Source organism: Dendroctonus ponderosae, unplaced genomic scaffold (genome assembly GCF_020466585.1).
Source record: "Dendroctonus ponderosae isolate FM_Combo_2020 unplaced genomic scaffold, Dpon_F_20191213v2 Dpon_F_20191213_4, whole genome shotgun sequence".
NCBI classification, from domain to species: domain Eukaryota; kingdom Metazoa; phylum Arthropoda; class Insecta; order Coleoptera; family Curculionidae; genus Dendroctonus; species Dendroctonus ponderosae.
This window is the reverse complement of record NW_026018611.1, coordinates 10,479,062-10,494,569: the sequence shown is the minus strand read 5'-3', so window position 1 is coordinate 10,494,569 and position 15,508 is coordinate 10,479,062. Positions and strand designations below refer to the sequence as shown.

General features: G+C 35.1%; 2 protein-coding genes across 2 annotated transcripts in view; one reads left to right on the top strand and one right to left on the bottom strand.

The window, feature by feature from the left end:
* Nucleotides 1-14,950, bottom strand: part of LOC109533419 (anaphase-promoting complex subunit 1) — an 18,883-nt gene extending 3,933 nt beyond the window's left edge. Inside the window, exons 1-24 of the mRNA XM_019898734.2 lie at nt 14,668-14,950; nt 14,432-14,613; nt 12,066-12,334; nt 11,872-12,014; nt 11,674-11,797; nt 11,455-11,604; nt 11,108-11,400; nt 10,821-10,969; nt 10,443-10,649; nt 10,169-10,355; nt 9,883-10,037; nt 9,661-9,812; nt 7,720-7,992; nt 7,046-7,632; nt 6,800-6,987; nt 5,022-5,172; nt 3,010-3,158; nt 2,792-2,944; nt 2,431-2,669; nt 1,974-2,114; nt 1,725-1,906; nt 1,460-1,661; nt 1,187-1,405; nt 988-1,114 (exon numbers count right to left, since the gene is read on the bottom strand). Of these exons, the coding sequence (XP_019754293.2) occupies nt 988-1,114; nt 1,187-1,405; nt 1,460-1,661; nt 1,725-1,906; nt 1,974-2,114; nt 2,431-2,669; nt 2,792-2,944; nt 3,010-3,158; nt 5,022-5,172; nt 6,800-6,987; nt 7,046-7,632; nt 7,720-7,992; nt 9,661-9,812; nt 9,883-10,037; nt 10,169-10,355; nt 10,443-10,649; nt 10,821-10,969; nt 11,108-11,400; nt 11,455-11,604; nt 11,674-11,797; nt 11,872-12,014; nt 12,066-12,334; nt 14,432-14,613; nt 14,668-14,691 (4,646 nt within the window). The 5' untranslated portion in view covers nt 14,692-14,950. The remainder of the gene's footprint in view (nt 1-987; nt 1,115-1,186; nt 1,406-1,459; nt 1,662-1,724; nt 1,907-1,973; nt 2,115-2,430; nt 2,670-2,791; nt 2,945-3,009; nt 3,159-5,021; nt 5,173-6,799; nt 6,988-7,045; nt 7,633-7,719; nt 7,993-9,660; nt 9,813-9,882; nt 10,038-10,168; nt 10,356-10,442; nt 10,650-10,820; nt 10,970-11,107; nt 11,401-11,454; nt 11,605-11,673; nt 11,798-11,871; nt 12,015-12,065; nt 12,335-14,431; nt 14,614-14,667) is intronic.
* Nucleotides 14,951-15,022: 72 nt separating this feature from the next.
* The window catches only part of LOC109533415, an 8,030-nt gene continuing 7,544 nt past the window's right edge, over nt 15,023-15,508 (top strand). Inside the window, exon 1 of the transcript XR_007281297.1 lies at nt 15,023-15,268. The gene's annotated coding sequence lies outside the window, so the exon portion shown is untranslated. The remainder of the gene's footprint in view (nt 15,269-15,508) is intronic.

Sequence of the window (15,508 nt, the reverse complement as noted above, 5' to 3'; positions counted from 1 at the left end):
TAAAAAACGAGTAATTACCGCATGTGTTTTAAGTTAAAGCTAGCAAAAAACTATTTTTTATCAGCCGTTTGAAGAGTAAGAGTGAGCCAAGCAGAAGCAATTTAAATATGTTGAGAGGAACCTACACGGTTTTCACTTTTTAGCTAAAGATTTTCGTTTTTAAAGCAAAAAATTATAGGAAACATTAAAATACAAGGTGTTTTATGGGGAACATTATTACATATTAAGTGCATATTCTAGGTCCGAAAATAACCCTAGTTTTCTATATAAACGGTAGCTCAAAAATGCTATGCTATGGATTTACCGGATGTTCAAATTCMCCCACCACTCCGCCGGTTTTTGCGAACTTTAGTACGGTTTTAAGCATGCTTCTAGGCAACTGACCAAAAAACTGAAATGTACGTTTTGTAGTGCACGATGTCAACTTCTGAAAACTTTTTTGAAATTATAATCGATCTTGTACTCGGCAACTCCTACAGGCCTGCCGGAAAAAGACGGACTGCAAACTTTGACTCGCGATTTGCAGAAAACTAATAATTTAACAGCACCCGCCCTTAGCACATATAATAAGAGTAATATTTATTTGTCCGAAAACATATTTAAATTTACACGGGAATAAAGAACATTATAATCCCTACTTTTGCTCAAAATTTTAGCTAATCACAGAGCTATGAATTTTCCAAAAAAACGCCCAATTTTCCGGTGTTTTCTAAATTTCTCAGAACCTCGATTTTCGATTCGATTGAGGTGTTTGACTTCTCATTTTGTAGATATTTTGATTCACAAGCCATCTCATTTGGGCATTCCGATTGCTCCATTAGTTTCAAAGTTATAAACAAAAAAGACAAAATCGCGTTTTTTGCAATAAATTGTTAATAACTAACAGATGTAAATGAATACCTGAAAAAAACTGCTACGTAACAATGTAATGAAAATAACCTTGTTTGTTTCCAACCTTAAAAAAATGGAATTAAAAAGTCCACTTACTTCATAGACTCATAGTCTGTGTCGTCTGTATTTGTAGGAGTGACCATGCAGTAAGGACGAATTGAGCTTGGCACTTGATCAATTACCCATTCCTTTGATGGTTCAATGTGGTCCCACAATATAAGAGCTAAATACGAAAAACAACACCACTTACTCATTAAACCTTTACAAGATTAAGATAATTTTTACATCAACTTACATCTGGATAAAATCCGTAACATTAAAAAGTCGGGCCTGACCGAGTCCAAAAGATATTGAGTTGCTGGAGGAGCCATCCAATCAGCTACAGCCTTATTCCCAGTTCCCAGATACATTAACCCAAGCGCCAAAGTAGACCCAGGAGCGGTTAAATCTAGATTAACCGAGGAACCTTCTCGGATTTGGAACGATGGCGTTTTATATTTATCCTTTTGTGATCCTGCATACACAACATCATTAATAATACTGCAGAAATATGTGCATTTTTTACTACCTGTTACAGGTCGTTTATTACCGCCGACCATATAATAATGCAACGTGTCTGATACACTTAAATCAGACATTCCTTTTGGTTGATCGCCATGCTTTAGCATCACCAGTCCTAAAGCTAAACCAGCGGCTAACGAGTATGATTCTCTATCAACGCTATTTTCCATTTCTGGTCCTGGTGGTCTACCAATTTCAGCCAATAAAACCTAAGTCAAAAATGTATTATTAATTAGTTAAGTAAAGTATAAAAAAAACTTATCAATGCATACCTCTGTCATGTGTCTATGTGCGCTGCGTTGGTATAAAAGCCCCAAACCTAATAATCCAGCAACTTGCAAATTTTGAGAAATATCTAGTTCCATAGTGGTTGGAGGTAATAACGCTTCTACATGTATTGCGAGAAGCGTGGAAAGGTAGTGATTGCAAGTTCCTCGGAAAGCTGCCGAAAGTCCTATAAGTCCATTTATCGATAAGGAATTATTACTACATTTAGACCTCAAAGAAGTTCCTAAACATACCCAATAATACTCCAACGCTGGTCATTTCATGCGAATTTTCTATGTATTCAAAAGTACTCATTACCACTAAGTTCTTTAGGTGTCCATTGAGTCCTAATGCCATTAAAAATCCCGCATGTTCCATCTGAGCATCTGCCCCACCTAAATAACACTTATTGAAGCCTAATATACGTATAGGGTAGCTCACCTCATTCGAGGTTCTAACTCATAAGGAAATTAATGGGTGTAAAAAGTTGAATATGTACCACATATTAAAATTTGTTCCAATTCTACAGGGTGCCCCCAATAAAAGGTGCGTATCAAACTCAAGTTTTTTTCACCGTACAAGTTGCAATAAGATCTCTTTGGAGCACCCGGAATAGTTTATAGGTCACCAAAAATGAATTTTAAAGTCCCAATGAATTTCCAATATGAGACAAAGTTTCAAATAAGGCAAGCCACTTTAAAACTGTTGTACTTTTCGGTTTATTGAAAATAATCCATGTGCTATCGATGTTTTGGGCATCGGGAGTTATTCGAAGGCCGTTAGCAACTCCATTATGAAACAACGGCCACAAATTCATATTTGCCGGTGTATCAATGTGGCTGAGCTTCACGGTGTTTCCTTTGGCAGGAGCTTTGCCAGTTAAGCAAAGAACAGGAGCCGCCAAAGGTTCTGTTATAATTGGAGTGGCTGTGCGCAATGTTAGCATGCCCCTAGAAAAATTCGGTATTATATTACGTTAGTTATTTTCTTGTATAGAAGTTTGGATGAATTTGAAGTTTTAACTGTGAAATTATGTTGACAAATTTCCTGAAGAAAGTAGCCTCTCACTAACCTTCCCATAGGCAGAGCCAATGTTCTGATACAAATTCCATATAAATGTTTTTCTTCTTCCTCGATAAAATCATGATCGGAGACGTCTGGTCGTTGCGTTAAATTTATCGTGACTGGCTGAGAACTATCTAACATTTTTCTGGCATCCATGATCCTGTGATAAAATACAGCAACAAATAAAAGCTTATTCGCTCAATAGATTTTTCAAAGAAGTGTTACCGAATGTCTTCGCGGAAGATCATCCTGGTTAAGTTACAATCAATGTCTTCCATGCCATCTATATGAGGGATTTCCTTAGTAGTATTAGGAATTGTTTCTTGCAATTGAAAACAGAAATCTATTTTTGCTTTCAACACTTTGTGATTCTCCTAGAATAATTAAAATTAAAACCATGAGGGACTTTTTTTAAATATTGCATACATTTTTCATTTTTATATACAGTGTGTTTACCCAAGTTCGCAACATATGGAAAACTTTTTTATTATTAACCAGCGGAGCGACCCGTGGCGTTGCCCACGTTGACCTGTACTTACGTGTGCATTTTTTTCGAAAACAGTCAATAGCACACACTGTTGGAATAAAAAATGAAATAACGTTTGATGAATCTGGTAGTTTATAAGATCTGCTAGCTAACGCAATTTACAATGAGACTCTACTGGGTTAATGAATGAACTTAATTGATTTGATAGGCTTCACCTACTTTTGATTAATACAAATGTGGTTAAACAAAACTATAAACGAAACAAACAATTGAACTATTTTGCTGAAGTGCTGCTGGGTACACTATATTTTCAGTTTTTCTTTTAAAATTCGCTGAAAGATAATTTTAGGAAAAACTACATAAGTTAATTTTTGGAAAGTGGATTCTGATAAGTGGAATTTTTTATTAAACCGCTGGAAGGTTAAGCCGTTTTGAAGCAATTTTAAGCTGTTTCCCATAGCTTTACATGTAAATTGTAACTTAAAAACTAAAAGACTCAGGAAGTTACTCTCCAATAAACTAAGAAACCTACGGAATGTCAGCCTTGTAACTCGGTGCGATCATGGTTAAATTTGGAGTTTTTATGGACAGACAAACATACATTAATTTATATATATGTATATATACATTTCACAAAAAAGTAGTTCTTCATAAAAACTTCTGCTTGCTCCAAAATCTAAAATGTAACTATCACATACTAATTTTTTTCAGTCGTTTACGTGGTATATCAGAAAATGAATTATGCTCAAGAAAGTACCTTTATTTTTGGCAATATCGAAAATTGTTATTAACAAAAGTTAATCAGAACAAAAAACTACTTTCGAATATGCAATAACCTCCAATTATATGGATGTTTTTTTTCTTTTTGAACTAAAATACCAATGCAAATGTAACTGTAGCTAGGTAAAAACAATGATTGTATTTTACATTTTGCAACATGTTTTTTATGGGGAGTAACTTTTTTCGTCAAATTAGTAATAAAAAACTTAAGTCAAAAATTACAAAACTTGATGATCATGCTCATAGGTGCAATTAGATATCTGAACCTACTTTTAAACTTTAATCAGCTTGCTTTAATAACAATTTTCGATATTGTCAAAAATAAAAGTCTTTTATTCTTGAGAAAAATTCATATTTTCTTGTCCCTCGTATACGATTTACTACGTTTTTTCCACCAGGGGATCAAGAAAATTAAATTTTCTTCATCCCTTGTGGAAAGTAATAACTTTTGCAACGCACACTGACAACTTGACTGTTCGTCTATAATAATGAGCGGAAATGTACATTGTCTTGTCATATCATTGTAATGAGTAAAAGTGATTCTTTCGCTATAGAAAACAGGGACAAAACTGTGTACTTTCCATCTGGGGATCAAGAAAAATTATATTTTAAGCCGAATGTTAATATGTTTTGGAAATTTACTTTTTGGTATATATTTTTTTAAATTAACAGAATCTTTTCGAAATAACAAAACAGCTGTTTCTCAGATAAAAATCGATCGCTTGAACACTTCAGTTTTAAAATAAATAATACAATTTACAAAGCTGGTGTAAAATGGACATTACGGCAACCTACTTTCAGACTAATTTGTTCAGTGTTTTTACTTTCTTATAATAGAACTGGGCCAGCGAATTTCGCTCAACGTGTAGTTTTGTTTGTTAAACAAATTTTACAATACATTTGTACCAATATTTTTTCATTAGGTAATTCATATAAAATCGTCAAATAGAACAGAAAATCTTATAAATACCATTGCAACTCTCCCAGCTTGTGCAACTAAATCATCTCGCCAAATTAAACGGTAAGCTTCTGACGGCCAATCAGTTGGAGGATTCTCTCTACATCTCCATAGAGTATTGTAAAACAAGTAATATATGCCGATTGGGAGCGTCTCGATATATCTGAAAAATTTGAACAAACTTACTAAATTTGCTAAATCAGGAGTTAACAAAAAATCAACAGCATTCCGTCGTAAAAAAAACTTGTCTTTTTAGTTCAATTAATCAAACGACCAATCGCGTCCACTGCTGGACATAGGCCTCCCGTAGCTTTCTCCACCTTTGTCGATACTGCGCTGCCTCTATTCAGTTGGTCTTTATCCTTTTGATGTCGTCGGTGCATCTGCTTGGTGGACGGCCTCTACTTCTGTCTGCGTCTTGGCGCGGTCTCCACTCAAGTATCCTCTTTGTCCAGCGATTGTCCGAAAGTTCCACCACATGACCGGCCCAGTTCCATGTTAAGGTTGTTACACGGGCAACCGCGTCCGTCACCCCGGACATTTCCCTTAATGTTATATTTGGGATCCTGTCTATTAACGATAACATCGATCTCTCCATTTTTCTCTGCGCGATACGTGAGGGTGTTTCAGGTTTTGTGAGGAAAGTGTTTCAGCCCCGTTCGTAAGCACAGGCAACATGCACTGGTCGAAAACTTTTCTTCATGAGAATATTGGGATGTCTGACTTAAAGATATTGCGCAGCTTTCCAAAGGCCGCCCATGTTAGGCCCATTTTTCTCGATATTTTACCCTACTCTGGTTGTCTCTACCAATAGAGATTTCGTGACAAAGGTATTTATAAGAGCTCACTTGCTCTATGCTTGCTCCACCTATCTTGATTACCTCAATCATAACAAGATTTGTCATGTATTGAGGTTTTTTGGTGTTGATTTTTAGTCCAACAGAGTTCGATGCTTCCCTGAACATTTTAGCATTTTAGTTGCATTAACACTAAAATTTAAACATTTGCAGCAACCGCATTTTTAGGCAATAACTATCTATGAGTACGTTGCTGAAATGAAGCAATCGGTTTTAATTACTGAAAAACATGCATAATTTGGATTTGCAAAATTTATAAAATGTATTAAAACATTAAATAAAATTAGTAGTAGTAGTAGTAGTAGCAAAAAATTCTTATTCATACCAAAGGGCTCTCGACCGGCACCACCGCAAATCAAGGCCTGATTGCTCGTTAGAGTGACGTTAGTCACTAGTAGGCCGAGTCGGTGAGATACCACAGAACTAGAGTAGGCCGGCTCTCACTCACTCTCACATCGAAATGTTCCTCGTGACGTCAGAGTAGTCAGGTCTTGACGTGCGGTGATCGACTCATATCGGTTTTTTCTGCCTTGAATTAGAATGTTTTATGTGGAATGTTTAAAAACTATGCCAAAAAATAAAATATGAAATATTATTTATTAAATGTCCAACGCTTTGCTGTAGGACATGTTTAGGATATGCCTATAACGCAAAAATATGTGAATTTATGTACCTAGTCGGTATGATAATAAAACACTCTGTATTTTAAGTGTGGGCTAAACATTTAAAACTTCGTGCGTTTAAAAAAAAAACACAAAAAACCTTGTTGGACATATAAAGTTTTTCATACAAGAACAATCAGGTCTGGGCAAACAGGTTAGCGTACATACCTCGACTCTTTAGTCACAAAACAAACTAAGAATTATCTTTTTCCATTTATACAAATTAGGGTCACTCTGTTTGTTTCAAATTCCATGAGAACCCAACACTTACTTTGTATCAATTTTCATATCAACCATAAGTAAAGCAACCTGTTCGTTGAGACTACAATCTACCGTATTGCTTTTCTGATGCTTTACGTGAGACGAGTCCTGCATGGGCTGAGCAAGTTCCCTTATGAAACTATCGAGTAAGATTTCCGATGATCCGTCCCGGTTTGATTGGGAAAGAACCCCACATAACTGTAAATATCCATTGGAAGCAATCATATAAAATTCTCAAATAGAGTGTGTAACTCACTTGAACAATATCCCGAGATCTTCCATTTACATTCATGAAATGTGGATAAGGTAACAAATTGTGGCCTTTTAACAATTTGTATATATGAGCCATAACACTTACAGGTTTCTCGCTTATGCCTTGCCATACGTTAAAACATTTGAATAGAGCTTCGTCAATTTTTGGACCTTTCACCGCTACATATTTTGGGAAATCCTTCCAATAGTGCAATGTATAATCTCTTAGTCCCAAGTTGATGGATATTTGGCTTAAAAGCTTTGCCAAAGGAAGCACGCACTGACCATATAAGTTATTGAGTTTAAAGTCTTCATAGAGAAGGTGCAAAGTGAAGTGAATATTCCGAAGATGAGGAAATAAAATTCCTTTCGGATTAACAGATATTTTTGAGGTATTCGAACTGGGCGGTTTGTCGACGATTGGCGATACTTGTAAATTAAACATTTCACAAATAATGTCTCGCACTTCAATATCTGAGCTCAATAAATTGGACCAATCTTCGACTGCGCTGGAGGGCGACGTTTTCTGTCGTTTTACGGCGGGGATTTCTGGTTTATCGCATATTTGGTCATCTTCATAACCAAGTAATTCTAAAACAGAATATTTCTGCAACCCGGTCCTTTTCGTTGAAAAGTCCAAATCGAGCATAATTCATAAGGTATTAAAGTAAAACATACCAAACAAAATACTGGTAAAAATGTCCCATTCCTGAGTAGTGTCTAGATCCTCAGAACCAATTACGTGTCGAGCAGAGTACCACCTACACGCTAAAACCAGAGCAGCATCTCTAGGTAAACATTGTTTAAGAGCCACTAGACAACACTCGATTAATTCAGAATATGTAATAACGGACAGTGTAATTCTATAGAAAGTTCCATTGGAGTATTTCAGAGTCAAGCGGTTTTCAACGGAATCTATAAGGCCCACAAGAACGGCTTTCTTTCCTGCACCTGTAAAAAAAAGAGCCTATCCAATTACAATATAAATTTTTGTAATTGGAAATCGATTTTCTTTATATTTCAAATTTCTTATATGGGTTTGTTAATAGGCGAGTAAGTACAATCCTGCATTACGGCGCGTTTACACATGCATGGATTTAGTGGTGCCAATAAAACTAGCGCACCAGAAAAGTTGGCACGTGTATTAATTAAGTTGCATGCAAGTTGAATGTTGGGATGCACAGACCGAAAAAGTCTGCAGCCTTCTGAAATCACAAGCGATTTCCTAAAAATTCATACCCGTTCACCCGAACAAAAAAATTGCAATATTTGGATTTTCCGAAAAATGCAATTCATTTTCTTAACAAAAAAAAACTACAATACAACGTAGTGCCGCGTCCAGACGTACAACGCGAGCAGAGCGCGATTGGCCAGTGTTATGCATTTTGGTAAGATTACGTTCGGAATCGCATGGAACTCTTTAAAAACTTTCGTTTCCTAAACATACAGGTAACCACAGTCGCTTATTCAAATAAGGAACGAAAATTGGCGTGGCGCATCAAACACTCCAAAATTTTGTCAGTTTTTTAATATTAAAACTTGAAAAAAATATATTAAAAAAGTGCATTTAAGGTTGAACCTATGGTTATCTATAATTTGATGTTGAATTGCGGTTAGGACAGAAATGTTGCTGATTGTTCAACGGCTTTTTCAACATACTAAACCTTTTCAGAAAAAACGACACGTCAGTACTTCGTTTGCAATACTAAAAGTTTGCGAAATTAGAAACTTTCATGTTCAAACCGCATTTCAATATCGGTAACCATTTTCAGACTAGAAACGATCAAAATGTATTAAAATACCACCTTGATAGCGACCAACAGCAACAGAAACAGACATTTAAAAAAGAAAAAAGAAGTTCTCAAGAGATCGGCAATGATATGACTCAAACACTTACGCAATTGAACGATAGACTGAATAATGTTAAAACTCCATCTCAATTATTAACATTTTTACTTGGCGAATAAAAAATGGCAATAAAAAATAAAAGTGTATAAAAAATCGATTAGTGCATTGCACATTCGTAATAGAATGTTTTAATATACAAGGTGGTCCAGTTCCCAGAGCGGAACCTTCAGGTAACTAACTTTTCGATACTCAAATGGAAAAACAATATAAGTTTGCATAATAAGCAATATCAGAAATTCGCTTGATATGTGAATTACTAACATTTTTAAGTGGCAAGAAAACAGACATATTTTTTGCGCAAAAACTACGAATGCTACAAGATTTTACAAAGAGCACAACATTGTGAATAAATTATTAGTGAACCATCCAAAAAAATGAGTTGATTCCATCCACCAAATAAAAAGTTCTGGTAGTTTTTGTACCACGACACTTAAGAATTCACCGCTTCTCCAAAACGGCGGAACTCGAGTGTTTTATCAAAATATGAGTCTTATATAAGAACAAATTCACAGCAAGTTTCGCTAAAATACATGGAACCATTCTCCCGATATTTCAAAAAAGACAAATTTTTTGAAGGACTGACCATAAATAGCTGAGGAGCCATATATTTTTTGCTAATAACAGTTAGGTCAGATTGTCATTGTTGCTCCAAACGAAAAACGGAACCAAATGTATCTGCTTAATCTGAGGTGTAAGTATGTATTTACTTACGATCTTGAAATCTATATCGCAATGGCGTTGGATGTCCACCGGCTGGTAAAATATACTCTTGATTTTGTGAATATGATGGTAAAACTGGGGATAAAAGATGCTCATCGAATTTTGGTTCCGCTTGTCTTGACATTGGCAGCAGACTACTGCGTCTAGAAGTTAAGATTCACACGTAAAATTTCCAGGAATTAATTTGTACATGATATTGTAAATAACTCTTACCGAGGAAAGGGTGATACCTCGTTTTGTCTACCAGCGGGCGGCATAGGAGTATGTTGCAATAACGTTCCATTTATGTGCAATTTTCCTACCATAGTAAGCCCCGAGTAAAGCGTAACGTTTCCATTGTGCTCCAAAATGGCCAACATATGTAATTGCTATATACAAAAAAAATAATTATTAGACAAACTGTTTATTATTCAGTGAAAGCAAATTTAAATTGAGCAACAAATTTGAATACACTTTTATTCAAAACATGATTGAAATAAGAAATGTGTAACTATAATACCGGAAGTTCAATGGCATCCTTTGCACTGATACTCGTTAAAACGCCAAAACTTATATGTGAGCCTGAAAAGTCGATCTTTACGATTGAAAGTTGAAACCGCGAAGGTAATACATAGCACAGATACCACTGGCCAACGAAATCTTCCGTGAGAAATACTGTGGTAGCGGGCGAACCTGTAAGAGTATCCCTGAAAAAACATTGAGCAGTATTACATGCGTTATAAGAACTACAAACAATACTTTGTTAAGTTAAACTAAATCAGAATTATACTTACTGTACTGAATAAGTATCAGTCCATAAATACTCCAAACATATATTAGGGTTCGATCTTAAATGAGACATACATTTTGAAGAATTGAAGTATGATTTCGACAATAAACTATCTGGGTTTTGCGTTGTACTTCTATTTATAATACTCTTTTTGGAAGATTGATTTACCCATGGACTGTCCATGTCCATATTTCCAGGTGACTGACAACGACTGAAATAATTAATAAACATTTTTCATTGCTGATATTTATATCAATTGCATGTATGTTATTTCATACCAAGCACTAAACCATGCTTAGTTTGAATAAAAATATATTTTCTTACTTTTTTCTTAATTACAAGAAAATTGCATTACTTTGAAAATAACTGGATGTTTCCTTACCTTATTGTAGCCATTGAACTGAATGACTTTGATTTGTGAGTATTCAAATGTTTATCACTCGAAGCCTGCTTATTTGTGCTAATAGGACTAGGAGTAACTATACTACCACTTGTCATAAGATTTTCCCACATGGATAATTTACTTTTAAGCTGGAAAATTAAACAACTATTATATCACTAACTTGCAGTGAATCACATTGGATCAGAGTCCATTAGTTGGAATAATAAATATTTAATTGATAATTTAATGTGATTTTTATGAGGCATGGGATAACAAGAGTTTCTTACGCGATTTGAATTGAACGCTACACTGTGACAACCACTCTGATTGTCCCCATAATCCCGTTCGTCGCATTTCACTTTGCGAATTTTATAAACGCTGTGTTCTTTGGTCTGTTTATCGAATATCAAACAGATACTCGGATTCTCACTAGTATAAACCACTTTATAATTTGTACTGGTTAATTTCGTAATTGCCGAATTTCGAGAAACTGCCACTGGACATACATCGTCAAGAGGATAGGCTAATGAGAATAAAGTTCCAGAATTATCTGCTGAACTGTTTTCATTATAATTTGCATCTGCAAAAAAATCAATCATAAAAAGTTATACTGAACGTTTGTTAATACACCTACTATCGAGCCCTTTTTCAATTAAAATACCGAACTTTGAACTCCATACTTTCTCTATAGGAAACGGCATTGGTATTACAAAATGTTCGCCTTTCACAATAAACACTCTCACATGGTGCGAGTCTATAATACATACTGCAGGATTTGGTACCCCTATAAAGGATTAATTTATTAATTTATTTGTATGGAGTCAGTTCGGAAATTTCCGTAATATTTTCATACCGCATGGTTTATCTATCTTGGAATATAAATCTGTTAAATTCGGCTCAAAAGTCGGCCTTTCGCAATAGAAAGTTGCCCACAAAGCTTGTTTTATCGGTAGTGGAATTGAGTAGCAACATATCACCTAAAAGTAGAATAATTCTACATATGCACTTTAAAAACAATTGTTAACTGCTGGAAATTTTTATATTTAGGTACCTTCCTTCCATTATCATGTTCATTATCACTCAAAACTCCTCGAGACCACACTGCGATTTGCCCTTTTACATAAAGCTCATCTTCTATAGCAACACGATTAATGGGAGTGTGTGGGCTCGAAGGCTCAGGACTCACAGAGTTACCTTGAAATAATAAATAGCATTCAAGCTTCACAGACATTAGAATAAAAATACCCCGGCTTTTGCTGAAATCTTCACTATATTTCGAATCATTCCTCTTATCCATCGTTCCAGAAGAGAATCGTTTATTAGGAAATCTAACGCTGGCATCCAAAGATCTTTTACTCGTAATCTTTTGATAGAGGCTACTCTCTGTCGTTTTAAAACTAGTAGTTTCTTCCAATAAGACACCACTAAGCATCTGGTGTTTAGAAACTGACGAAAATGTGTTACTTTTACAAGTTTTATTCAATTTCAGTGCGGGCACTTCTTCATTGTCGACACTGAAATTAATTAATACAAAAAAGTGTTTATGAGGACTTCCATTGCTTTGGATATGTCTTTGTCGTCATTTCATATATTTCGTTGTATCCTCCCACTGCCCTGTTCCAATATTCTTAATTCTGATAGAGAAAGACGCGAATTCGCATGGAACCATTATTTTCCAAGCCATATTTTACAAATTATGACTAACATTCAATTGCATGAATCTTCCCGTATTTCTACGTGAGTTCTAAAGTAACAAAAGAGTAACATTCCGCATGAATAGAATATGAAGTACTGGCACTATTTGGGATCATACCGGGTGCCAATTTGAAAACTTCCCACCCTCAATATATTGCTTGCGATTTAAAATATGAAAAATCGGAGACCGGACGGTAAAAAACCCGTGAATTTTATTTGTAAGAACACAATGAATATTTTTAGCCTTCTTGTTTCAACCCCCCAAGGCGGGTAGATGTCACCCTTAGAATCTTAAATGGGTAAGGGGGCACATCGTTTTAAAGGGCGTTCAATTATCTTTACACTAGTTACTACTTTGTTGCTTTTTGTTCAGAAGTGTTCGAATAATCGCGTTTTAAAAAATTACAAGAACAATTAAACTTGCCTGCATTGAGATTGTGTGGTTTCCATATTAGTGTTTAAACAAAACTTATGTCATTGGGTCTCCGTATACTTAGTACAAATGATTAGAATATTCAGTTACACTGTTAAAACATAGTATAAATAATTGATTTCTGATTTATTGATTATTTTACTTCGAGAAAAATAACTTTTTATTTACGGAGAAGAAATTTTTACAATAAAACCCAGGGGGTCTACTTACGCACTACCTTTTAAGTTGTTCAAAATGTTGTCTATTTTCCTGTAAACAATAATAATGTCTATTTTCGAACCCTCCCTAACATTGATAAGATATTCCCGGAAGATCGATTGGCAGAAGGAGACCAATTGAATGGCCTCGAAGATCAACAGATTGAACACCTTTAGACTTCTTTCTTTGGGGGCATCCTAAGTCCATTGTTTATAAAACACAACCTTCTGATATTGATCTTAAAAGGCGAATTGCAGCAGACTGCCGGTCAATTCCAGGTGAAGTTTTCCGAAATGTTATGGAAGAGTTAAAAAACAGACATTATTGCTTAGAGGAAAATTGACAACACTTGAACAAGTTCTAGGATAGTGCGTAAGTAGATGATACAGGTTTTATTGTAGGTATTTCTCATCCGCTATTAAAAAGTTATTTTTGTCGATGTAAAATAATTAATAAATAAGAAATAAGATCAAAATTAAAAATAAGAAATCAATGTTTAAACTAGATTTTCTTCCTGTTATTCAACGATTTTGTAACCTACTTTTCTAATCATTTGAATTACCTACAAGGAGGCCCAATACAATTGTTTCTGTAAAACCAAAAACTGTAAAGAGAATTGAACGCCCTTTAAAACAATGTGCCACTTGACCCCCCGTCCCATTTAAGATTCTTATGGTGACATCTAGCCTCCTAGGGGATTGAAATAAGGAGGCCAAAAATATTCATTTAAAGTGTACCCCTTATAAATAAAATTGATGGGTCATGCCGATTTTTCATATTATCAACTCCCTCTCACAGATTTTGGTGCGACGGAGTCCGAAGACTGTCGAGCATTTGCTTAATCTATATTTTATTTATCTTTGGGTAGGTAGGGGTATCTAGACACGTTTTGTAGGTATTTGGTTTAATTTCGATTATTTTAGTGCTTGTTTTGGCAGTATTGGCTAGGGTGTTTAACTGCTTTTTTCTTTTTACCAATGAGAATTCAGCTAGAGATTTGCTATTTTAGTGAAAATCTGGCAAGTTTTGAGACAAGAACAAACTCCTCCACTGATGGTGTCCTTTGTTATCTTAATTAAGGACAAGTACTGAAATTAAATGAATGAAAAGTGGTCAAAACCCACATTTTTGCAAAAAAATACCACTAAGAAAAGTTGTTGGAAAAGGGATTATCTATAAGACGAGCATGTGCTAACGGTGAACGCAAAGACCTGATCATCTAGATAATTATCAAACTACTAATTAATTAACATAAAACTGTTAAGATTTTTGAACATTGTCTTACATGGGCAGAAATTGGTCATCTTTGGCCTTACTCAAACTCCAAAATTCCTTGGTCCCATCTTCGGAAAGGGACACCTTTTCCATACCATTTCGCAGATAGTCTTCGAAGTCTGTATGTTTAGAGATTGTTTCTACCGGCCCTGGGTGACGAGCAACTTGCTGCCGACCACAGGGAATGAACTCCTGGAAATCATTGTAAAAACTTACAATTCATGCAACAATGATGTTAATTATTACCAATGGGTCTGAGGCAGCTATCATGTTTTCCAATTTATCATCCAGATTTGCTAGGAAAAGAAAGTCCGGCAAAAAACCGCCCAACTGAACAGAAACAACGCTTCGAGTGGAAGGCCACTGTTACCAGGGGCTTGAAGTAGATCAAAAAAAAGTTGTTTAGTTAATTGTTGTTAAAAAATACGTTAGTTTTTAAATAAAATTGGGATTGAAGCCAAATTAAGCGGTGAGCTGAGCCCAGAAATATGTTTTGAAGGTTAAAATGACAGTGGACAATCGTAAACAACTATTTTCACGCATAGTTGACATAGACCCTCATTTTAGGTATAAACAAAGACTTCGCGTATCTCTGCGTCTAAAATCACCTGAAAGACATGACTGGTGTTTTTGAATTTATGCAAAATGAAATCTAAAACTCCTGGGTATTTACAGCTGTAGATAGATTAGGCATATTGAAGCTACTTTTTGAAATTTTATATTGGGCCGAAGTTGCTATGAGCTATAGATGCTCAACACTGGCAGCAGTGTAAAAAACAGCTGATTTGAAATTGAGTCGGAGTTGCATGCTGGAACAGACAAAAAGGTGAATGTTTGCTGTTTACTGGTAAGAATATTTTCTATAACCAGGTTTATAAGAAAAGCACAATTTAACCCTCCAGCAGGCGCGCCTTTTAAAATCTTTCATCATCATCACCGCAAATGCTTTTCTTTGAAAAAAACGTCATTTACTACTTTAAAATGTATTTAAGAAGTGAAATTAAAACAAGTAACCAAAAAGAGATGCAATTCTACAAATAATACTTGAAAAATGCCAACAAAATTAAATATGTATGTAAAAAATCTA